The sequence below is a fragment of the Micromys minutus genome (assembly GCF_963924665.1).
Source record: "Micromys minutus genome assembly, chromosome: 11".
Classification (NCBI taxonomy): Eukaryota; Metazoa; Chordata; class Mammalia; order Rodentia; family Muridae; genus Micromys; species Micromys minutus.
The window spans coordinates 21,122,522-21,148,733 of record NC_137980.1 but is presented as its reverse complement, the minus strand read 5'-3'; the positions used below and the strand labels follow the sequence as shown (position 1 = coordinate 21,148,733).

The 26,212-nt window shown below is 43.2% G+C and overlaps 1 protein-coding gene across 1 annotated transcript in view; it reads left to right on the top strand.

The window, feature by feature from the left end:
- MCCC2 (methylcrotonyl-CoA carboxylase subunit 2) overlaps window positions 1–8,753 on the top strand; it is a 65,101-nt gene extending 56,348 nt beyond the window's left edge. The window contains exons 14-17 of the mRNA XM_080925034.1: window positions 2,826–2,982; window positions 3,354–3,468; window positions 5,290–5,375; window positions 8,357–8,753. Of these exons, the coding sequence (XP_080781160.1) occupies window positions 2,826–2,982; window positions 3,354–3,468; window positions 5,290–5,375; window positions 8,357–8,474 (476 nt within the window). The 3' untranslated portion in view covers window positions 8,475–8,753. The remainder of the gene's footprint in view (window positions 1–2,825; window positions 2,983–3,353; window positions 3,469–5,289; window positions 5,376–8,356) is intronic.
- Window positions 8,754–26,212: the final 17,459 nt, after the last annotated feature.

The window sequence follows — 26,212 nt, the reverse complement described above, 5'->3', positions numbered from 1 at the left end:
TTAAGATCTTTCTGTCTTCCCAGCACTGGGAGTACACCATGTTACCTGGTGTTTTGTGTGGTGCTAAGGTGACAATCAGGGTGAGCACTTTACTGACTAAGCCATCTGCCCAGTCTTGAAGTAATGTATTTTGAAAATATATGTTTGCACTGAACCCTGAGCATTTGCATTTTAACCCCATAGAATGACCTGCAACTATTGACTATCGTGAACTTTATGCCTCTGAACTTCACCTTCCATAGGTGGTCCTGATTGTGAAGTAGGAGTAGGCTGATCGTGAAGACCTCCTGCTGTAGTCTTTAGATGTTTTCTGCTCTACCATTTTGTTTGCTGCATTGTGTTGATGTAGATACATATCTCAGTCTACCAGGAAACTTCCATTCCTTGGAAGATAGACTTCCTTTTTTTAAAAAAATTGGGTTTCATTGTATTACCTTAGCTGGCCTTAAACACACTAACTAGACCAGGCTGGCCCTAAACTCTCAAAAATCTGCCTTTACCCTCTGCCTTCTGTGTTCTAGGACTAAAGACATGCACCACCCCACCTACCAACAGAGGCTTTTAAGTAGTTGTTGAGCTCAGGTAGGTTTCTTGGAGGAGGAAACTCACTGTGTGGTGAGTGTGTGTGTGTGTGTGTGTAGTAGTTATTGTTATTTTGTTTTTCCAGTATTAGAGGTAGAACCCAGGGCCTTAAGCACACTAGACAGAGGCTCTCTCTCGATGACCACACCCTCAGCCCTTGATAAATTTTGAGAGGAATTAGTTCCGGATAGTGACCTGAGAGGTTCCTACATCGTAGCTTGTGTAAGAACAGATGGAAAAGTCTCTGAAGTTTACCGATGCTAGGAACCTCATTTCTGACTGTGACTCACCATTATGAAGTTAAACATTTGCTTAGACATTTTCTCATTTTCATCTTGTTTTGGTTCGTTTACACTGTTTTGGGGTCAGAGGCTGAGTTTTGCTTTGCAAAATTGCATATGAGGGACCTGTGAGGCATTGGTGTATGGGAGTACAATGTGCCACTGAATAAATCTTGGGCTAAGAGAGATATCTTAGCTGGGTATGAAAGTGTGAGTTTCATCAGAATGAAGAAAGGATGGTTAAAGCTATGGGAGAAGCAAAAGCTCAGGATAGTCTTTAAGCCACTCTGCTTTCTCCCCCTTTTCCTCTCCATTTTTTTTTTTTTTTTTTTTTTTTTTTTTTTTTTTTTTTTTTTTTTGTAGTGCAGATTGTTTTTAAAGGGATACTAAGACCTCTCAAGAGTGGGAAGATCTCAGGAAAGAATACTATCACTCTGTTTTGGTTTTTGGTTTTCTTTCTTTCTTTCTTTCTTTTTTTTTCTTTTTTTTTCCTATAGAGTTAATAGTATATGGAAAGAAGAATCAAGAATAAAGGATTTTTGTCTGTATGTTGCTCCCTCTCTCTCTCTCTCTCTCTCTCTCTCTCTCTCTCTCTCTCTCTCTGTGTGTGTGTGTGTGTGTGTGTGTGTGTGTGTTAGCATGGTAAGGAGGAGGGTTTGAGAAAAGCAGACAAAGTGGCTCTTTTTCTTTTGGAGGCAGAACGTCTGTAGAGTTGGTCAGGTGAGGGCTTGAAAAGAGTTGTTTCTTGAGGGCAGGTATGATAGAATATTCTGGAGACCTCAGCAGCAAAGGCAAAGGCCCCTGGTGTGTTCCCTTGGTGCCCCAGCATGTCCAACTCCTCCACAGGATTGCTGGACTGAATTGGATGACACGGTACTGGAGATTTGCCAACCAGGAACAGAGTCAGTCAGACGAGCATGTCTGCATATGTGGGGGAAAGAAATGCTTCCCCCAGAGCCTCAGTGGGGATGGGGAACTGAAACATGATTTTGTGGTTCTCAAGTAAGAGATAGGTATGCCCCAGTCATAGAAAGCACATTAGAGCAGAAGAGTGAGTTCCTCAGAGTTGGGGCTTGAGGAAACAGAGGACTCCTGTAATTACAAAGAAACACTTTTTTTAAAAAAAATCTTGCTGTCGAGCCCCTGGCAGGACTTGCCATTTCCATGAAACATTAATCTTGATTTCATCAAAATTTTAAGCAGTGCTGTGAAATGAAGAGTCCTATTTTAAACCAGGTCAGTGGATGTGACTTCCAGGCCAGCTTGCTGGGTGGCACCTCTCCTGTGGCAATGTCACAGTCTTCCCATCAAGCCTCTGTCTTGTGACGCTCTCCTGGAGAACAGATTGTTTCCTTCTGTTGCTCAAAGATCTCTGTGTGTTGAAACAAAGTATTTTAAGGACATCTAAAAAGAGCTCGCAGTGCTGGCGGTGGTGGCAAATGCCTTTCATTTCATCATTCAGGAGGCAGAGGCAGGTGGATCTCCATGAGTTTGAGGCCATCTTGTCTACAGAATGAGTTCCAAGACAGCCAAGACTTACACAGAGAAAACTATACCAAACAAACAAACAAACAAATAATGAAGAGAGGTTTTAGTTTCTTTTTTAAAAAGATTTATTGTATATACAGCATTCTACTTGCATATATACCTGCAGGCCAGAAGAGGGCATCAGATCTCATTACAGATGGTTGTGAGCCACCATGTGGTTGCTGGGATTTGAACTCAGGACTTCTGGAAGAGCAGGCAGTTGCTCTTAACCACTGAACCTTCTCTCTAGCAGGTAAAGAAAGATGTTTATTGTAGTCCTTTGAAGCACACTTTGGGGTATGTACTCCCCGTGGAACTATTCTGTTAGAATGAGAAGATTTATGGTAAAGTTAATTTAAGCTATGGTTTGATGGTACCTTGGTGGAATTGACGCATGCACATCCATTGCTTAAGGCCGTGTTTCTGTTCTCCTAGGATTCATGGTTGGTAGAGACTATGAAGCCGAAGGGATTGCCAAGGATGGTGCCAAGATGGTAGCTGCAGTAGCCTGTGCCAAAGTGCCTAAGATAACTGTCATAATTGGAGGCTCGTATGGGGCTGGAAACTATGGGATGTGCGGCCGAGCATACAGGTGGGTAGTGTCCACCATTTTCTTCGGAAGAAAGAAATGCTCTCCAAGTGAAGTTACAAATGGCCATGTAAATCCCAGCAGTGGTAGCACACACCTGCAATTCTAGCCCTTAGCGGGGGGGGCGGGGGGGGGGAGGCAGGAGAGTCGGGAGTTCAAAGCCAGCCTTGCGACACAGCAGATCTGAGGCCAGCTCAGGCTACAGAGAGTCATGACGACAAACGAAACACAAATAAGTTATCACTTTCTCCCAGGCTTGGGGTATAAAATGACATTAGGCACCCTCAACTGTTTATACTTTAATCTGTTCCCCGGCTTTTGCCACCGTGCCTAATTGTACTGTGTGCATCTGATGATTCCCTTTTCTCTTCCAGTCCGAGATTTCTCTACATGTGGCCAAATGCCCGCATCTCAGTGATGGGGGGAGAGCAGGCAGCCACTGTGTTAGCCACTGTGGCAAGAGACCAGAAAGCACGTGAGGGGAAGCAGGTAAGGGACTCCTTTGTCTCATATGGGTTTGACTGTCACCTGCAAGTCCCTGCAGCACAGGAACAGAGCACCCAAGCCACCTGTGTGTCCGTGGGAAGGGTTGTGAGGTGCCACTCCTGGGCCTTAAGCAGGCCAACAGACACGCTGGGTTCTTACTCTTTTGCTGTTAGTGAGATCTAAGGAAATCCAACTTACTCCTTTTTGGCCCAAAGCGGCAGAACTTTGTTTTCTGTTTCTGTTTTACACTGTTATTAAGGGTCCCTTGAGAGAGAGTCAGTCGCCTCTGAGAAGTGAGCAGCATTAGTATTCTCTGAGAGTGTAACTATGGAAAAGTGGACAGAAAAGAGGGGAAACGTGCTGCTGAAAGGCCAGCCGGGATGGCTGCTCTTAAGATGGATTCCTTGTGTCTCAGAGACTCTTTGGAAACTCTACGAATGTTACTTACGGCATTTGCGGGCTCTGTGTGAGCACCAGGTCCTGAGATGTCAGCCGAGTGATTCTGAGGCAGCTTATGTGCCCCGTTGTCTTGTCCCAGGACAGATGGCATGGATACCTCCTCGGCGTGACGCTGCTCTGCTCTGCTCTGCCAGCAGAGATCATGTGTTCAGCCACGGGATCTACAGACCTTGTGTCTTCCACTTCCTTCTCTCTGTGTGTGCACACTCAGGTGTGAGAATGCCACTGAACGGTGTTGCGTGGGTGTCAGAGGGCAACCTCTGCCCCTGGTCCTCACCTTCCACCTGATCTGAAGCAAGGCCTCTTTGTTGTTTCTCTGTTGAGTACACTAGGCGAGCTCTCTTGTGAGCTTCCAGGGACTCTCCCGTCTCCGTTTCCCATCTCCCCAGGCCGGCTCTGGGATTACACTTCGTGCCATGTGTCCAGTTTTTACATGGATCCTAGGAATCTGATCTCAGATTCCCATGCAAGAGCTTTTAGCCACTGACTGTCTCCTCGGCCTGCCTCTTTGTCTCTGCTGGCAGCAGGCGCTCTGTACAATTAGGATGGTGTTTTAGATTTACTACCAGCTGGTACTGCAGCAAAACTGTAGTTTGGCCCTGTATCTATGTGGAGGAGGGCGGAAGGAGATGCTGTCGGCAGCGTAGGTGATAGAGTGAGTCTATCTGATGTTTTTTTTCAAGGTGTGTTGGGAAAAAGAAAAAAAAAAAACCCTTGTTAAGGGTTAAAAGTAACCCTTTGTTAAGTAACCATCCTTTGGTTCATTTGTTATGTAGATATTTAAATCACCCCCTTTTCATATATGCAAATGTGTCTGTGTTTCTCCCTCCTGTGGTTATGACCGTGTATGTACATGGGAGAGGGTAAGGTTGACTTGAAGTAAGTCATTTGTTTCTAGTGTACCTGATTATCTACTTACTTATTTCGGTACTGGGGATTGAAGCCAAGGTCTCCCAAAGGCTAGGCAAGTGCAACCCTGTATCAGCAGCTCTGGAATGCTTCAGAACTGAAAATAGATTCTCCTATACAGAGCTAGGGTGGAGGGCGTGTACCACTGTATATGACCTTCTCTACCTTTTAACTGGAGATTGTGGAAGGCTCTTTAGTTCTGTGGTGTGACTCACATCTCCTTTTGTATCCTGCCGGAATACAGTGATATGTACACTGTACCCTTGGGTACACAGCCTCAGCGTCTTGTCTTTGATACCCGAGTCCCAGGCAAGGCCAAGTATGTTAAAAAGTCCTTTGCAATCTAACCCTGTGCAAATGTCAGGTTGCGCCGTAATTGTTCCCAGGGTGTGTCTTTCCGAGGCTAGCTAGAGAAATCAGGCCCAGTGAAGCTGACTTACGTCTCTTTTCTTTCAGTTCTCCAGTGCAGAGGAGGCAGCTTTGAAAGAGCCCATCATTAAGAGGTTCGAAGAGGAAGGGAACCCTTACTACTCCAGTGCAAGGTGGGAACAGGGCTTCTCTCAGCCCCTCAGTCTCAGCTTCACAGACACCTGAGCTCTCGGAATGACTGACTTCATAGGAGACAAATGTAGTGTCTGGCTAGGTGTGATGGTGCACAGCTGTGGCAGGAGGAGTGAGGTTTGAGGCCAGCCTAGGCTATATAGAAAGACAAAAAGTTACTTTTATATGACCGTTTGTTGATGCTAAACTGCCATCCTCCTCCCAGGCTTCCTAGCGCTGTAGCTCCTCCTCCTTTGCTCCCACATCCCACGCTACTTAGCGTATCCATAACGTGGTGTGGCCCTGTAGTTAGAGGCTGACTATGGGAGCAGTGGAGGACAAGAGTTCTAATCCTGGGGAGTTACACGTTCAGGAGTTGATCCTAATCTTTACCTAAGCACACAGATTTCTGTGTGGCCCCCTTCTTCTGACTGTTTGGCTGCTCCCCTATTTTAAGCATGAGATTGGTTGGTCGATCACATATTGACACTGCTTGACAAGTGTGCTTGCACACTTGGAAGGTGATTAGTCACAGGCAGGGCCCACATGTCAGTGCCAAGTAATCACATCCATTGCCACGGCTGCTACTGGCTGTTTGTTTTCTTTGAAGCATAATCGTAATGAGGTCATAAATTGTCCCTGCCTGCCCCAGCTGGAGACTACTTGGTATGTGCTTTCAAATGGTTTTTCCAATAGCTGTACTGTTCAGTGTTATGAAGACAAATCTAAGCCATGCCTTCTTTCTTCCCTTGGGCAGATAGAGAAAAGAATAAATAAGGTGGCTTTTGAAATTAGGTTATGCCTTGGATCGTGCCCTTTACCAGTGAGGATGAGCTGGAGAGAAGAAAATAAGAAGGTTAGAATTCATCTCAGTCGTGGAATCCCTCCCCAGTGTTGCTCTTGGCGGTAGGGTGTAAAGACGGGAGCATATTGATCATCAGTTTGAGTTCAGATAATAGCATTCGATTTTTGTTGTTTGGCAGCTGGGTCTCATTATAGTTCACACTGGCCGAGGACTAGCTAAGTTTAAGGATGGCCTTGAACTCCTGATCGCCGTACCTCTGGAGTCCCAGGATTCATACCTCTGTGTCACCACCACAGTAGGCAGTGCTGGGGTGGGGTTGAACCCAGTGGCACATTTGTGAATTTTCAAAATTCCTATTTGTCGTTGTGCTGACTGTGGCCCCCCTATACAGATTTACAGTTGTATTGTGGGCGGGTCATTGGTTCATTTAATTAACAACAAATGACTTTATAATCTTTGCTTTGAGCAACAAAATTGTACCTCACTTTGGCCTGATGCAAACAGACATTCAGTAATAGCAGCCACTAGAGGCAGAGGACTTCCAGAGAACCATGGGAGAGATTTAAAATAAATACAAAGCAAATATGTAAGCTCACTGACAAGTTCTCCACATGAATGAGGTTTTGGCTGAAATGCTCAGGGACAGTTAAAATATTCAACTTTGGAAATGGAGAATTTTAGATGAACCGTGAATTTAGGTTTTTTTTGTGTTTTTTTTTTTTTTTTTTTCTTTATGCCTAAGATGAGCCATCTCTTGGGAAAAATCAAATCCTTTATTATTGTTATACTAATGTTAATGCTTGTTAATGGGCCACATTCAAGATCTGAGTAAGCATGGCTGGATAGATGGATCTTTACACATAAATGTTAGAAGACAGGAAGGTTTCTCTAGTAATTCCTAAAGAAGAAAAGATTCACAAGCTAGCTTTTTTGGGGGGTTTGATAAACCCCATCTTAAGATCATTCCCTGGCCTGCATAGGCTTGAACACGGTAGAAGGCAGCTTTCTGGAGTATCTCCTGTTACTGGAACCTCTGTTTCATTGCCTCTGGTTCTGGGGCTCACACCCCGCACCTGCTAGTGCTCGAGTTCTCAGCCCCGGCTCCTGTCCCCTGAATCCTTTGTGGCACACGGACAGCTGCTCACACGCTGCACCCAGGATTGACCCTCTTTCTTGGACAGCCTTTGATGGCTGTCGCTAACAAGCCCTTCCAGCATTTCTTAGGGGATTCTGTTGCTCATGGGCTCCCGAGGGATAATCAGTCTACCTGTTCACAGTTCCAAGAACAACATCCTGTTGATTGGTACTTTAGGGTCCTGGTGATGAATGTTTTATGAGCAAAGATGTGACTCCTGTCTGCCACTGTGAAACCTGTTTAATAATTGATGTGACGTCCAGATGCTCGAAGCACTTTGAATAAAGAAGGCAAAACTGACATTTACTATAATTAACCCCGAAAGAACAGGCATTCCTTATTTGGCAAAGGGGTTCACATCTGCAGAAGGCTGAGGCAGGAGGATCACCACGGGTTCCAGGCAGAGTTGGCTTACAGATTGAGACCTGTCTCTTACAAAACTGAGCAAATAACTAAAAAAAAAAAAAAAAAAAAAAAAAAACCTGTCAATTCTCATTCATGTTATATAATATAAATATATATACATTTGAAGATGTCAGGGAGAACAGATTAAAATCTCTACTTCAGAGTTTCTCTTCAAAGCAATTTAAGGGTTATTTTTTTTCTATTGTAGCAAAAAATAAAGACGTATTTTAAGTTGCTTATTTTACTAATAAAATGCAGTGAGACTTACACAGTGATCGCCGGCTTGCTAAGAGCTTCAGGTCGTCCGCCTCTAGCAGTGATTTCACTGGGTTGAAATTTTTATCTGGGTTTATGGGGTTCTCCATGCTAATAATGCAGCGGATGGAGGTGATTACTGCGTTTCTGTGGGGAGCAAAGAAGCATGGAGTCTTTCCTAAAGCTCCACGTGGCTCCACATGGCAGCCCAGGGAGCACTGATATTCTTTCTTCTGTTCACGCTCTCAAACATGACTTCTATTGGCCATTCCTATACACAGGTGCTGTGTACTGTGGTTGGTCCTCAGGGTGATTCTGGGCATGGCATGGAGGGACGGTGGTTTGATGGCACGTTCACAGTGACCCTTTTCATCTTTCCACAGGCTGTGGGATGATGGGATTATTGACCCCGTGGACACCAGGCTGGTTCTGGGGCTCAGCATCAGTGCAGCCCTCAATGCGCCCATCGAGAGGACTGACTTTGGCATCTTCAGGATGTGACCCAGATGTGGAGCCTATTGCCACAGGTGTACCCAAAATGAACACATGTCACCAGCCTTACAACTTGAGATTCGCTGGACATGTTGCTGTCACAGGGATTCTTTTCTGAAGAGTATGATGTATTTTTTTTTAACTAAAAATCAGTGAGTGTTCTGCTTGATGAGCTTCGATTTTTAAATTTTTTTTTCTTACAGACATTTTTTCATGGCTCATTTTTACTACCCATAAAATGAAGAAAATGATTTTGCAATTAGTTATCCTTTGAGTACCACAAACAGTATGAAAAATAAATCTCTTTAATCTATACATTCTAGGCTTGTTGAGATGGTTAATTTAAAATCATATTACCTTTCAATTAATTATTTGCTTAGTTACATTTGATATTCCAGCACATTTGTATGTGTGCATATGCATGCTTTTGTGTGTGTGTGTATGCGTGTCTACATGTGTGTGCATATAGAGATCAAAGGCCAACTTTATTGTTCCTCAGGGTCTAGCCACCATTTTTTAAAGATTTATTTTATTTTTACCTATGTGTTGTGTACGGTGTGTGTGTGTGTGTGTATGTGTGTGTGTGTGTGTGTGTGTGTGTGTCTTAGAGCTGCCATTGCAAGAAGTTGTGAACCTGTTAATATGGTTGCCGGGAACCAAACTCAGGTCCTCTGGAAGAGCAGCAAGTACTTTTCACCACTGAGCCATCTCTCCAGACCCATACACTTTGTTTTTGAGGCAGGGTCTCTCACTGAACCTGGAGCTCACTGATGCAGCTAGGCTGGCTTGCCAGAGTCCCTGGAATCCTCTTGTGTCTGCCTCCCCAGTACTACAAGTGTGCACTACCACACCTGAATTTTGGGATTCTAAAGATTAAAATTAGATCTTCATTCTTGTATGGCAAACAGATTACTGACAGCCATTTCCTTAGCCTGCAGCAAACTTATTCTTAAGAACATCTCTAACTTCTCCTCTAGCCAACGTCCTGTCTCCTGTGATAGTCAGGCTTGTCCCTGCTTGCATGCTGGGCTCTTTTCCATCCCATTCCTCTCCTCACTTGGTCATTTTCAAGGTCACCATTGAACTCCATGTTGCTGAGACTTCACCAGATGATGTGACTCTGTAGCGTCATTTGTTGAACACCACCCACTGAAACAATGTCCTTAGCTCTCATGGTACAACACTGGGTTTTCTACCAACTTCATTAATTCCCTTTTATCTGTTGTTTTCCCTTGACATCCACCCTCTCTTGCTCCCACTGTTAATCTTGACTTTCATCAGTAAACACAATGCATTCTTATGTTAAGCTATACAAATAACACAGCTATTCTTTTTTATTATTTATAAGATAAGGTATATTGCTCCAGCTCTTTTTAGGTGAGTAGTTCGGTGGCATTAAATACCTTCACTTTACCGAGTAGCCATTACTGTTCTTCATGTCAAGGGCCCCACCATCTCCAGCTGACTCTGTATCATGTGAATAGTAGCTCTCCATTCCCTGCCCCCGCAGCCTTGGCTCATCTTATGATTCTGCAGTGGTTGAGGAAGAGCCCCTACTCCAGTGGTCTCCATGGTGCTGCTCATCCCTTGAACCTCATCTTTCAAACTCCTCTCTTCATGGGAGAGTGGCTATGCCTGTTGTGGACTGCCAGTTCTTGAACCTACTCAGTCTTCTCTGCCTACGGTCTACAAGACCCCATTAGACTGTGCTGTTCTACTCTCCTCTTCGCCACTTAACCATTGGACAGAAACTACTGATTTTTCCTCAATGTCTGTGACTTTCCCAGGCTAGATCAACATCCCACAGTATGCACTTATGACATATAATCTAGTTCCTTTCCCAAAAATTTTTCATTCAACCATAAACATTCTTTTGTTCTGTCTGCCTGCTAGAATGTGAACTCTCTAAGAACAAGGATCCTATTTACCTGTGTCTCCGCTGCCTGGTACTTGAAAGTGCTCAGTGTTTGTTGAGTGAGTGAAAAAAAATTTACCTGTACTTGATATCATCAGGCCAAATAGTTTTTAAATCAAGTGATCAATTGTATAACCAACTGTAATTATCAAATGTTTTCCTGATAAATTTCAGAAGCATTCAGGAGGTCAGATCAATTTGGGTAAGCGAGACATAGAGACAGAAGATCATAATTCTGAGATAGCTTGCCTTTTCAGAAAGAACACATTAAATTAAAAAGTGTGCCGGTGTGTATGTTTATTATGAAGGTGTGTTTGTGGAGTTATGAGCATGTTTATAGGCATGTGTGGTCAGAAGACAACCCTTGGGAGTTGCTTCTCAACTTCTGCTGTGAGATCGAGCTTAGGTTGTTGGTTGTGGGGTTTCTGCCTTTCCATGCTGAGTCCTTTTGATGGCCTGGGAAACAAATTTTGAACGTAGAAGCACAAATCTCTTTTTATCTGCTTTCCATTAAGTTCTTGAGGGGACAGCATCAAAAAGATTCTGTGTCCAGTCGCCTCAGTGGGGAGGTTGCCTTGGAATTGAGCATGATTTACTTCCGTGGACACAGACCATCTTTCCTAGGTGAGTCTGCTTTTGCTAACTTTGCTTTCAGAAAGGAGATGCTGGTTATCCTTTGTTTGGTACACATGCACGTCTCTCAACAAAGGAGAACCCACTTTCATCTTGGCTCTCAGCACCTTTAACTTTAGGAAGTAATGGTCCTAGAGACCCAACATACAGCTGTCAGAAACTGCTGCGCACCATAGCCTTCTGGACAGTTCTGCCTTTCGGGATCTTGTTCCTGGATGGCCTTCTCAGACTCTAACTTAGTATTTTTAAAGTTAATAAGTAAAACAAGCAAAAATGGATTTTCTGTTATGGCCGTACAATGGTTGTCTGTAGGAGTTGTCAATGACTAGAGGTTTCCTGGATGTTTAGGAGTGTGTTTGCTTTTGAGAATCAGTGAAAACATATCTAAGTGATAATCTCTCTAACTGGGGAGATGGCCATCCAACTGTGAAGACCAGAGTTTTATTCCTAAGGACCCATATAAAGCCAGAGAACAGTACTGGAAGTCTGCAATGCGGGTGCTTCTCCAACTGGATAGGAAGCAGAGATGGAACCTTCAGAAGCATCTGAACCAGCCAGCCCGGTGTAAGCAGGACTGAGCAGCAAAGACTTTGTTGGAAGGTGGAAGATGACACCTGAGAATACTTAAAGACATCCTCTGACCTCCCTATATGTGACATGGCGTGCTCTCAAAGATAAATTATATTATTTTGTCAAAATACAGTATTTTTGCATTGTGTCTTAAAATTTTTGATCAGGGTGTGAGTAGTGTGAAACATTGTGAAATGTAGAGCTAATTAGGCTCCACGTTTGCCTCTCAGGACTTAGAGGATAGAAAGAGCCAAGATTACGTTTTCCTCCCCCTCGGTTCCAAGAAATCTGTTTCCTAATTAGAATATGTCTAAATACAGTGAACTAATCATAGCCTGGGTGTCGTTTATAACAGTTCTCTAAAAACGTTACAAATGAAGTCCAAGTCACGCACAATGATGACAAGAGGGCTTTGCACTGTTGTGATAAAAAGCCTTTTCCCCAGAACAGTTACCTCATTTTAATTTAATGCATCTGGAATCTTGATTATGAGGACAATGCTGCTCTTTGGAGCTTCTACATCTTTGGTAAGTGTGCACCCCATGCAGCATCCCTGAAGGTGGAGGTGTAATTCATCATTAGCTGGTACACCTTTGAGAGTGGCCGGCCTTGCTAATAATCTCACTGGGAATCGGGGATCAGCTTGGGACTGTGGGATGGGATGTGTAGTCAGCCACAAGTCCTTTGGCTTTGTGTTGGTTTTTCATACTTCTCACAAGCCAGCTTTCAGAAGACCTTCCTCATTTCAAATGTAGATTTCATTAACTTTTAAAAAATCAAAACAAATCAAAACAAAACAGATTCCCATTCTAGAGACAGGCCCGGGCATGAGTTTAGCACAGAGCAGAAGCGACTGTTACTGTTAGGTTTCTAGACTCAGTGGTCCAGTTTCTGAGGTCTGTCTTTCATAGAGAAGACACGGGTTCATGCTTACTTTAAGGGAGAGAGGTATCACTGAGGAAGAAGAGGAGCTTAGGGTATGGTGGTCTTAGAATGAAAGTGACGCCCCATCAACCTGTTAGAAGTCAGCTGGAGGAGGAGATCTCAGAGCACAGTTCGGATGAGCATTTGGTGAAAAGGAAGCTCAGAAGAAAGGCAGGTAAGTAGCATTTTGGGGTGCTAGAACTTAAGTAGCAAGAGGTGTCTGTGGGAAAGTATCAATACTTTTAAAACACAGCTCTGCCAATTTCCCATGCATGTAGGATAATTGGAGACAAGCAGCTCTGGGGCTGGAGAGATGGTTAGTGGTTAAGAACACTCGCTGCTCTTCCAAGGACCGCACTGACTGGCTCACAACCCCGCTGTGTCTAGTCCCTAGGGCATCTGGTGCTCTCTTGTGGCATCCAAGGGTACCTGCACACACTTGCATACAATCAGACATACACGAAACCAAAATGAATAAATGAAATAACCTTTTCTGAAGTTGTTTGTAACATTCGAAACCTACCAATGCTAAAATCTTAGGAAGACAAAAATAAATGAAGTGAAAGAGAAAGCCCCATGACCTAACTTCCCAGAGACAATCACTGCTCTTCATGTTTTCTTGTAGACTCTCTTTTTTCTACCTGTAATAATTTCTTGTTTTTGCAAAACTGATGTATTTCATCTTCTGTTTTCTGTGTGTTCCATTGATGTATCATAACTATACTAATACGTATTTACAAGTAATTGATTTCTTCTGTTACAATACAACATCACATTGTACGGATGCCTTTGGATTGTATTTCTGTTTCCCACTACTGTGATACCTCAATGAACAGCTTTGCAGTCTCTTCACATACATTTGATGGTTTAATATAATAAATCCCTAGAAGTAGGTCCTTGAGTCAAGGTGCTCAGACTTATAGGGCATGTTGCTCAATTTTGCTCTGTAGCATGTTTTCATTGTATAGCATGCTTGCCCCCAATAATATTAAACTGTTTGGTGTGAAACCCTGTCTCCTTTCATTGCTTAGCCATTGAGTCTGAATGAGCATTTTATACCAGCAAGTTAAGAAGACTCAGCATGGTCCAGAGCAGTCATAGTGAGGGAAAGAACGCATCGAGAAACCCGCTCTGGTCCTACTACTGATAAGCCATGGACAGCAGCAGAAGGGGGGGAGGATCAGAAGGAGGTAGCCAAGAAGCTGTTCCCCTTCCTCCATTTTAGATATGTCTCTACTCCCTTTTCTCTTGTTAGTGGTACTGAGTTGAGCAGGCTGAGTTGGAAGGTCAAATAGTTTGTGCAAAGAGCTTTGAAGTTTCACACAGAATTTGGGGGGAGGGGAACACTCGAGTTTATTTTCTTTTCTTCGGATGAACAAACTTTTACCCAAAGCAGACTATGTGCCAGACTTTGGGGTTAAGGCCAAGCATGGAACTCTCGCCGTTTTGCAGCATGTAGCTAGTGACTTCTAAAGGTGTTTCACTTGCTCGGTATGAGCTTTTGTCGGGTGAGCCTCATCCCACCGATAGCACCTCTCTTTGGTGAGTGTGTTCTGGCTACAGCTCTCACACGTTGAGTCTTTGTCGGGTGGACCATGTCCAGCAGCTTGATTCACGCTACAGACAAAGATGGAAGACTGGTCTGGCATGCTCCCAGTGGTCCCAAGGTTTGCTCCACGCTCCCGAGCATCTCTCTGACTACTAAAGACTACACAGGACAACACACAGGCCAGTGGCACCGTCTGTGTTTCCAGCGCTACCTCACATACTACATGCTATGTGCTACAACAGCATGCTTCAGTTCTTGCAGCAACAAACCCTAAACGGTGCCTTGCAAATCAATCTGTTTTTAAATTTGATGAAACAAAATCTGTCTTCATAACTGTCCCACCCCAAGTTGGCCTCGAACTCTTGGTTGACCTGCCTTCCATTCCTAAGCCCGGGTGGGCTGTAGAGCCATAGGCCATGTCCAGTTCTCTGACATCTGCATTTAAAAAGACTTTAGGAAGAAACCACTGGAACTAAGTTTAAAAAGACAAAATGATGAGGACAGCTGAGAAGACTGTGGGCGTTAGTCCTCAACACATGGAGTATTCAAAAAGTGGTCAACCATCGCTAGAGAGGGCAGACGGAAGGTCCAGACTGTCACCAAGGAAACTCAATTTGTTGTAATATCTGTCACTGGACAAGGGTTTAGTTATATTTAATTGGAAATGAAACTTTAAAAGTTCTGTCTTCCATTGGGGATAATTTAAAGACTGCAAAGAAACAGTAGAATCAAATGCGTTGTTAGGTAGCCTTTGGTAACTGCTGACAGCTTTAAGGCCACATGGAAGGTCTAATGCGAAGGTGAAACGGTTACCCACAACTCCTTTGGAGATCATGGTATTTCGTGATGTGTATATTTCCAGTAGTTTCACATTCTTCATTGTGTAGCTACTGGAAATATTTTGGAGACTTCTACTTTTATTTTGGAGCTATTGATATTTTAACTAATTTTTTTGTCTTGGTTTTAACACATCCTGTTTTTGCTCCTCTATTTCTACCATAAACAGTGTGTAGAAATATAAACTGTGTAGAAATATAAACAATGTATAGAAATATAAGCCATGTGTAGAAATATAAACAATATATAGAAATATAAACAATGTGTAGAAATATAGACAATATATAGAAATATAAACAATGTATAGAAATACAATGTGTAGAAACATAAAAATGTATAGAAATATAAATGATGTGTGGAAACATAAACAATGTATAGAAATATAAACAATGTATAGAAATACAATGTGTTGAAACATAAAAATGTATAGAAATATAAATGATATGTGGAAACATAAACAATGTATAGAAATATAAATGATGTGTAGAAACAATGTGTAGAAATATAAACAATGTATAGAAAAGGTAACTACAAAATTGAGTTCCTGGAATTGGGCTCTGAAAATAAAGACACAATGAAGTCTTCGACAAGAATTAGATGAAGTTTATACCAGAACAGATTTAGCATCTCTGTGTAGACATTCAGAAGTGCCTGCTAGAAAGAAGATACAGTGTGAAGGTAACAGACTGGGTTCTTTGTAGGTCAGGGATCTCATCATGAGAAATCCACTCATCCTCTATAAAATTTTGTTTATTATTTTTATTATTGTGTGTGTTTGTGGGCGCATGCCCTCATGCCACAGTTACATGTGGATCTGTGGCTGTCTCTCAGCTTGGGCAGATGGAACACTCCGGTGGTCAGGCTGCCCCACTGGGCCAACCCACCACCCTCGTTATCTGTTAATGCATAGGTGAGACTTACTTTTGAGAGCTCTCCCATCTTGGTGTCTCATTCAAATTAGCTATGGTGGTTTAAAACTACCCTAGGATAAGAAATCACTGCGGCATGATGAGATTTTTAAAAAAACTGTTAACTGCTCTAGAATAATGGATCTCAAACTTCAGTGTGCCTCAGAATCACCTTAGATTTGCTTTACTTTGTTTCAATTTTTTCCTGCCACCGTTATTTATTTATTTATTCAATTTATTTATTTATTTATATTGTGGCTCACTATATAACCTATGCTGGCTCAGACCTTCTGTGCTGGTCTAGATTTTGCCTCAGTTTCCTGAGAGCTAGGAGAACAGGCCTGTGTGGCTGAGCCCAGTGGGAAGGCTTCTTAACATGCAGGTTGCTAGGCGACATGCCAGAGTATCTCCATCCTAAGTCTGCAGAGAGCTCCAGGGTTCGTTTGTTCGTTCCTAATAGGCTTCAAGATCACACTGCCGCCGCTGAGCACCTGCGTCTGAGGATGGCTTTAATTCCCGTTCTAGTATGTAATTTTAGGACTCCGTGATGATTTCTGCTTTGGTGATATCAGTTATTTATACTTCCTGTTACATAATTGTACATTTCTCTCAAGTTTTGGGGCAGGGTAAATTTGTCTTAACATCTCAGCAAATGTTAATTAGAAACAGACATTTGGGCCAGTGATATGGCTCAGCAAGTGAAGGTGTCTGCTGCACAAACATGACAAACACAAGTTTGATCCTGGAACAAAGTTGTCCTCTGACCTTAACTTGGGCTTGATGACAACCCCACCCAACCCCTACAGCACTCCATACCATCATAGGTATACAGAAAGAAAGAAAGGAAGGAAGGAAGGAAAGAAAGAAGAAAGGAAGAAACAAAAAAAGGAGGGAGGGAGGGAAGGAAGGAAGAAAGGAAAAAGGGAGAGCAAACATTCATATCCTAAGGGAATAACTAAGGAACTTTTATTAAGAAAAACCTACAGGGCTAGAGAGATGGCTCAGAAGCTGAGAGCACGTTTCCCAGAGGACCTGAATTCACTTCCCATCACAGCTGGAAGTTGCTACAACTCCAGCTTCAGGAGCTCCCAAGCCTCTGACCTCAAGTTACACACACACACACACACACACACACACACACACACACACACACACACACACACACATGCATACACCAAAAGGAGGATCTTTTAAAACAAAACAAAGAAAAGAAAAAGACTCCTGGACCCTTCTTGGAATAATTGGACATTTTCTCAGGTTGGGACCCATAGTTTTTAAAGTCCAGTAAGAGGCTGATATTCAGTCAACACCAACACTGAGAGACATTACCCAGCACAGCTACATCAGTATATTTCAAGCTGTGGCAGGTATTGCAGACACATCCATGAATTTAAAATGGTAAATTTCAGATCATGCACAAATTCAGTGCCGCTCACAGCCCCGGTAAAAGCCTGCCTTATTTTGACTCCCTTCCCCACTTCTGGCTCTCGGCTAGGAGGACCAAGGGCAGGGAGAGTCTTCAGAGTTTTCTCCACAAGTGGTGGACAGAAACAAGACAAAGCAAAAGCAAGCGTTTTATGTAATGGCCCCTGACAGCAGCAGACATGCCACTTCCCTGGGATTGTTCTGAGTCATCTTTCTGCTCCAGTGCAGCTTCTCCGTGAGTTAAACGGGTTTGGGTCTCTGGGGACTCCTGCCAGTTCCTCATTTCCAGCTGACTGAGTAGACTTTGAAGGATTCATCATTCAGATGGTTGGTAATTTGAGATTATTGTTTATTCTGGAGAAATGTTTATAGCACAGTATTCACCGCTGTAATAAACTTCAGTTCCTTGGCTTGCAGTGTCCCATGTTGTATGACCACCTCACTGTCTATCTAGACATTCCCCTTGGAAACTGAGTCAAAGTGTATTTCTAAGCCGTAGTTCCTTTGGCCGGAAGTGACCACTACTTTCCTTTGTGGATGCCTATTCCAGGTGCCACAGGAAGTGCCATCCATCTTTCTGTGCCTTGTTCATTTCCTTTAGCTTAATGTCAGTCATCCAGGGATGATCTCTGCTAGGTTTGTCTGTGGGGATATAAAGTCAATCCTGCTCTTAGCTGCCGCTTTCTCCAAGGTGCTTAGTCCAGAAATGTGGGTGTCTTCGAGATCCTTCCCCTGCCTTACTCTGATGTTCAATTGACCCAATAAATCTTACTGATCCTACCTTTCAAAAAGCTCCCCAAATCCCCATCTTTATCACTGAGCCCCCTGCCCTTTGTGATGAATTCAGCATCTGAGCTTTCCACCAGTCCCTTTGATTACCTGCTGCTGCTCAGTAATTCACTAATTCATTGACCAAATACTTTAGGCTCTGAGCTGGCTTCTTGGGTGACAAAGTCATGCATGTAGCCCTTTGAGCCATTTATCTAGAAAGAAAAAGAAAAAGAAAAAGAGAGGGAAAAAAAAAGAAATCTGTTTGTTGTTGTTGTTGTTTTCCAAGTGTGTTTAACTCCAGAGCCTTGCTTTGCCTGGTCCACTCATTGCCTTTCAATAAAGGGCAGGAATAAAGTTCAAAATTCTGGGTAAGATAAATGAAGACTCAAAACAGCATGGAAAACAAAAGAAATGAATATAGGAAGATGAAGAGCTGATGTACAGAGTCTGGGAAGTCTGGTTTTGCATAGTTACTATGGAAAAATGCAAAGATCCAGTCATTTTAGTTATCACTATATTTGAGTGTGTGCCAAGAGGCCTTGTAATTACAAGCAATCTGCATTAGACTGATTTTAAACGCCTGACTGTGGCCCATAAGAATCTCTGCTGTTTGGGCTTACCGCAGTCTTCTATCTACACACTGGACTCTGTAAAGGATATTTAACTAACTAGAGGGGTGCTCAAGGCAGCAATCCAGAGGTGTGATCATTGAACAAGGCAGCAATTCTCAGACATGATAATTAGACCCTGGCTGTACCTGGGAGTGTGCAAAGAGCACAGATTTCAAATGTTGCTACATGGACAACTTTGTCATCTAAGAAGCCAGCTCAGTGCCCGACAAGAAATACCCATGCTATGAGAAATGATGAGTGTTCGGGTGATTTTAATACCATCTGCACACATCAGTTCCCACATCACGGATCTGGAAGAGGAACGACATCTTAGAGCAATAGTTCTCAACCTTCCTAATGTTACCACCTTTAACGCAGTTTCTCAGGTTGTAGTGACCCCCAATCATAAAATTATGTTTGTTGCTACTTTATAACTGTAATCTTGCTACCATTATGAATCGTAATGTAAATATTTGTGTTTTCCAATGGTCTTTGGGGACCCCTGTGAAAGGGGCTTTGACCCACAGGTTGAGGACCATTGTCAAATGTCAGAGAAGTAGTCCTTGGGAGAGAGAGATGGCTCAGCCTTCAGAGCATTTGTTGCTTTTGCAGAAGCCCCAAGTCTGGTTCCCAGCACCTACATGGTAGTTCGTAACCATCCAAAAATTTAGTTCCAGGGGATCTGACAATTTCTTCAGATTTCCATGTGCATGTGGCACACATCCATACAAGCAAACAAAAGACTTATACACATAAAATAAATCTACAGAAAGAGAGAGATGGTTCTTTAGTTCAGAGAAAAAGTACAAGGACCCCAAGACCTGAAAGGCTGCCACATGCTCTTTGAGATTCCAGAAGGAAGAGAGTATTAAGAAAATAAAGAGGGTTATAACCATTTCCACAAGTCCCATGCACAGAGGAGCTGTCACGGTCAACCATTTTACTCTTCAGTGATTTTCATGTCCATATATGAATGCTTATATTACTATTCAATAGCCTTTCAACTTTAGAGATTTTCCATTTAATTTAATTCATGTCCATATATGAATGCTTATATTACTATTCAATAGCCTTTCAACTTTAGAGATTTTCCATTTAATTATTATTTTTTTAATGCCACATAGAATGTAGCTGTTAGTGCATGGACTCAGCACTATCTCTTCCCCTCTCTCTCCTCAGTACAGTTATGGAGTGGTGAGTTTTTGCTACACTGTTTTGGCTCCTGGCAGGTCACACATGTGCACCCATCCAGGAGCTATCATTGGATCCATGAATGAAACACACACACACACACACACACACACACACACACATGTTAGCTTATTTTTAAAATGCCTTGGCAACTCAAAGGCTGCACACTCCTAAACCTTCCCCTGCGACACCAGGCCCAGTCAGGTAAGAGATCAGTGGCCACTTACTGGAAATTTTACATGGCTGGTCAGCTTTACTTCCTGCAGCTCCTGCATCCCATCCTTCTACCCCAAAGTCATGGTGATTCACTTCTGTTCCTCTATGCATCCTACCCCATGCCCAGCCATTAGCTGTTGGCATCATCATTGATCAGTCAAAAACCAATTAGGAACAAGGACCTTTAGCGTTTGGACAGGCAGATTCCTTATTGAATCAAAGCATTAGAACCAATCTCCAACACAGTTATGTTACTACAGATTAATAATGTCCAGCTATATTTTAAAATTTAAATTATTAAATAAAAAGATGTGTGTGTGTGTGTGTGTGTGTGTGTGTGTGTGTGTGTGTGTGTTGTCCTGTGTTTAGTGCTGAAACTCATATGGTACCAAATTTAATCTGTATATGATGTCGCACGTGGTTGGTTGTTACACATTATAAAAGCCCATGGTCCCAGAGACGCTCCAACATACAACAAAGACACATGCACCACAATGTTCATTGCAGCTCTATTTATAATAGCCAGAAGCTGGAAAGAACCCAGATGTCCTTCAGTAGATGAATGGATACAAAAATTGTGGTACATTTACACAATGGAGTACTACTCAGCTATCAGAAAAAATGACCTTATGAAATTCTTAAGAAAATGGATGCATCTCGAGAATATCATCCTGAGCAAGATAACCCAGTCACAAAAGAACAGACATAATATGCAGTCACTGATAATCGGATACTAACCCCAGAAAGCTCTGAACACCCCAGAAACAACTCACAGACTGTGTGAAGTTCAAGAAAAAGAAAAGAAAAAACCAGTATGTTTACTCCTTACACACCAAGAAAACCTTGACTAATTCCAGGTTACATCTTGTTTTACATGTAATTTATGCTCATTGTACCTAGTAAGATCTTAATGCACACTATCAAACCTTATTTAAAAAAAAAAAACAAGCAATGACAAAAATGTATTCGTATACTTTTATGCAAAAATGCTTAAAATTTGTACATTTATCTTTTTTTTAAAAAATAAAGTTCTTCAATTAAAAAAAAAAGCCCATGGGGAATAAACAGCTACTACACTGGGCAGTTGTGGGAGTTATGATGGCTGCAGAAGATACAAGTCTGGATGGATTCTTCTGGGTTACGTTGGAGCTCTGTGTTTAAGTTCTCAGCTCTGGGTTCAGAGAATCTGGGAGCTTTTAACCCAGAGAGCTTTGAAAATGGCTCCTTCTCACCGCTGCCGGGTCAATCCTACCAAAGAAGTAACACAAAATCTAGCTGAATTCATAGCCTGCCTATACCTATCATGTGAATTTAGACATTGATGGAGGAGGAATGGGGTGCTAAGATATGGAAATAGGGGCTGGGGAGAAGGATCAGTGGTTAACAGCGCTGACTGCTCTTGCGGAGGACCCAGGTTTGGTTCTCAGCATCCATGTGGTGGGTCACAGCTATCCCTAGCTCTGGATCCAGGGGATCTGATGCCCTCTGATGACTTTTGTGGACACTTGGTATTCACATGATGCATACACGTAAGCAAACCACTTATGCGCATAAGACTAAACAAATCTAAAAATATTTAAAGATAAAAAAGATGTAGAACAGGGCCACCTGACAGGCTCAGATGGGACAGTCAGCGAGGTGGATTGCTGGGTCCATATGAACTTCCCTTGGCGGAAGCAGCCTACCCTTCTGTGTTTTAGCCTTTCTCAAGTTTATAGACTGCAGTAGTTTTACTTGAAGCAGGTGGCTTATAAGAGGATGTGAACACCTTTAAGACACATTCCAGCTTCCACTTGTCCCTAGGTGCACATACTAAAGGGACTAATTAGAAGCCTGGCGTGGGAGGGAAGAACCAACCAGTGCGGTGCCATGGTTGCGGAAACCACAGCTGAAGAGACAAGGAGCTGGTGCTTACCACATCCTCATCGACTCCCCTTCTCAGAAGGCGTGCGAATCATGGGGAATGAGCAGCTGTAAACTACACTCCGACCTACTCTTCCAGGGGGCATACATGTTGGAACAAGTCAATATGTTACAGGCAGCTGGTCTGCCTATCAGAGAATGACTTTTTTTTCACTTTCCCAATTTGTAAACACCACTAGAAGCAACCTTCTTTTGCCAGTGAGAACTGTTCTCAGTCTTGCCTCAGAACTACGCTAGCTGTCTTGTCTTGTTCTAATATAGTTTAGAAAAGCCTTCTGCATTTGGACATTACTTTCGATAGCACCGTAGAATACTGGCTCTCATGTGCTCGTTGCATCTGATGAGCAGAAACGGGCAAGTTCTTGCAAATACCTTACTTTTATTTTGCGGAGGCAAGTGTCTTGCCGGCACGCATGCCTGGGAGGTCTTATGAGGGCATTAGATCTGGAACTAGAGTTACAGACAGGTGTGAGCTCCGTGGGGCTACTGGGAATTGAACTCAGGTTCTCTACAAGAACGGTAAGTGTCCTTAACCTCTGAGCTCTCTCTCCAGTCCGAGTAAATGACCAACGTCTTCCTAATTGTCTCTGAACTGAAGGGGAGGTGATGAATTCCGTGACAGTTTAGGAGTCTGTCTCCTCAGTGAATTTTCTCCCCCCCAATATTGTATTACATTTTGTTTGTTTGTTTGTAGTGTGTGCGCACATATGCACACAGGCATAAAGGCATGTATGGGGTAGTGTATGCGTGCATGTGCACACAGGAGTGAAGGCATGTATGGGGTAGTGTGTGCGTGCATATGTACACAGGAGTGAAGGCATGTATGTGGTAGTGTGTGAGTGCATATGCACACAGGTGTGAAGGCATGTATGGGGTAGTGTGTGAGTGCATATGCACACAGGAGTGAAGGCATGTATCATCCCATCACAACCAGTCTGTGGAGGTCAGAGGACAATTTCCAGAGATCACTCATCTCCTTCTACCATGTGTGTCCCAGGGATTGAGCATAGGTCATGAGGCTTGGTGACATTCCCAGGGATTGGTCATAGGCCATGAGGCTTGGCGACACTGTCTTTACCACCTTAGCCTCTCAACAGCCTCCCCGGTGAAGTTACCAGGCTTAAGTCCTATGGCTCTTGGAGGCAACCCATCTGAACATGCTTTCTGTTATTTTACTCTGCAACCTTTCAATCTGGGATGGGGGCGAGCAGGGGGGAGGGCAGCCATCAGGTTGTGTGCCTGCCCTACACAGGCATCCCACACTGTGAAATGGTGTCGACCTGGGCACTAAATGTCTGTGGGCTTCATCCTGCATCTCCTTGCTGCTAGTCTTTGATTCTAGTCACCGAGAGAGTAGCCTAGAGGAGTGGAAGCTGTCATGCCTGGTCCCACATCCCTGCAGCCTACCTAAGGGGTGTGTGCAGCCTCAGGTCCCTAGCTCTTTGCTTCTTTGCTTGGAGGCTTTCTTGATTTAGGTCGGCATGTCAGCACCTAGACCAGATCTTTACACAGACTGAACCCCAAGAGTGGCTGCAATTGTCTCCAACCACACACTGGGGAAAGTGCTTTTTCCCTGAGGACATCTGGCACAGCAGACAGACAAGATGCTGTGGTGACAAATGTGGCCATAGGAACACGAAGAAAGGTGTTTTGTTGTTAATGTTGTTGCTTTGTATTTTGCTGTAATTTTTGACCGTTTGCATTATTATGATTTAGATGTGAAATATTTCCCCAAAACCCATGGGTTGAGGGCTTGGTCCTCAAAGGAGAGAGGTTCAGAGAACTTTGGGAAAGTTTTACATTATGAAGGCCCTGAACAAATCAGTGGGTTAATCCATCGGTAGCTTCATGATTTGTTGGACTGTTGGAGGGTGATAGAAACGTAAAGGGTGGAACTTAGGGTCCTTAGGATTTTGCAGGGTATAACGTGGGAGTTACTTCCCTACGCCTGTTCACTTTGACATGAGTAGCAGCTTTGCTCCATCCCTGCCAAGAACAGTGGAGCCAAGAGAACATGACCTGAAACCTGTGAAGCCCTGGCTCTAGCCCAAATCTGGTTTCTCTTTTTCCCAAGGCTGTATGGTGTGCAGGTGAGGAGCTGGAGTCTTGGGTGTGATCTCTGAGCTCTGTCTCTTGCTACCTTTGTCATTTTGGAGTTCCTCAAACTCCCTTTCACCCATTGTAAAGAGCAAGTAAGTGTGTGTGTGTGTGTGTGTGTGTGTGTGTGTGTGTGAATGCATGACTATGTATGCATATGCATATATACATATATATCCTTATTACATATTTTAGATATGCATTATGTATGATCACTTTAAACAGGTGCAGGCCACATCTAAATCTTATGTGTCCTCTATGGTTGATGTGACCAGCACTAGCAGACGGGTGCAGGATTTTTGGATGGTTAGGTAGCTTGCTCAGAGTCACTGAGAGGATGTGCAGTGGCCCCGGAGTAACAAGCTGCACGTTTTGAGATTCAGGGACTGTTTGAGAAGCTCTGCCTCCCAGAGATGGAGCAGCTGGTTGTGCCTCACAAAGCACAGGGGACTCATCACAGACTCGGCTCAGTGACTGGATCAAAGCCACAGGATGGATGATTTTCAGAAAGTCGGCTTGGTTTCTGTCACTGGAGCTCTGATGCTTGACACCTACAACTGTGAGTTTCTGAAGGACTCACTATACCCCAAGTTACAGTGGTTTCTTTCTTATCATCCATCCGTCAATCCATCCATCCATCCATCCATCCATCCATCCATCCTTCCATCCATCCATCCATCCATCAATCCATCCATCCATCCATCCTTCCATCCATCCATCCATCAATCCATCCATCCATCCATCCTTCCATCCATCCATCCATCCATCCATCCATCCATCCATCCATCCACCCACCCATCCTTCCATCCATCCATCCATCCATCATCCATCCATCCATTCATCCATCCATCCATCCATCCATCCATCCACCCACCCACCCTTCCATCCATCCATCCATCCATCCATCCATCCATCCATCCATTCTGGGGATAGATGTAAAAAGGAACCACATCTCTGACAAATTGATTCCTTGATATTGAAAATGCCGGCATAGGTCATTTGGTTTCTAACATGTTACACTGTAATAAAAAGTGACCTAAAGATAATTACTTAGTGGCGATACCATCTAGGTGGAAGGAGAGGTCAGCATCAGAGCACAGGACCTGAGATGCTCTGGTCAGGTCAGGGATGGTGAAAGGCTTGGGGTTCACATATTCCCAGGTCTCTCCAGCCTCTGCAGGATGACTTGCCTATGTCCAGTTTCTTTCCAGTGGGCTTGGGGCCTCCACATCTTCAACATGAAGGGTGAGATCCAGGGTCTTTAACAGAATCAAGGTGTTTGAAGATTTTTTTAAAATTTCTGGAATAGCAACAGATGGGGTACTGAAGAAGTCTGGTGTTTTTCAATTCTTTGTGAAGACCTGTGCTCTGGAATAGCTTTTCTTTGGCCAAAAGAACTTGCATATATACATCATATACACATACATATACATATACATATATATACACACATATATATACATACACACATATATATACATATACATACACACATATATACACATACACATACACACATATGCATACACACATTTGCATACATACATATACATATGCATGCACACATATATATTCACATACATACATATACACATATACATACACATACACACATACATATACATACACATACATACTCATACATATACATATATACACACATACATACATACACACACATATTTGTTCTGGCTCCATTGCTGAGTTGGTACATGCTTGTCTAGTATGATTTATTTATTTTGTCTTATGCACATGTGTGTGTGCATTGTCTTGGAGGTGAGAAGATCTCCTGGAGCTGCAGTGATAGGTAGTTATGAACTGCCCCATGTGGGTGCTGGAAACTGCACTAAGGTCCTCTACAAGGGCAGCAAGTGCTTTTTAACCCATAAGCCACCTCTCCAGCTCAAGAACTTGCTTATTTTTTATATGTGTGTGGGCACATACACAATCATGAGACCATGCTGCATTGTGGAGGTCAGAGGACAGCTTTTGGGAATTGCTTTTCTCCATTGTCAGGCTTGGTGCCTTTACCTGCTAAGCCATCTCCATCCCCAGAAGAACTTTCTTGAACACTTTTTGGGACTGTCAGCCAGTGGCAGCAAGTTTTCAGTTTCTGTTTTCCCTAAAAATATCTTTATTTCACCTTATCATTGGAGAAAGGGCAGAAACAAATATAA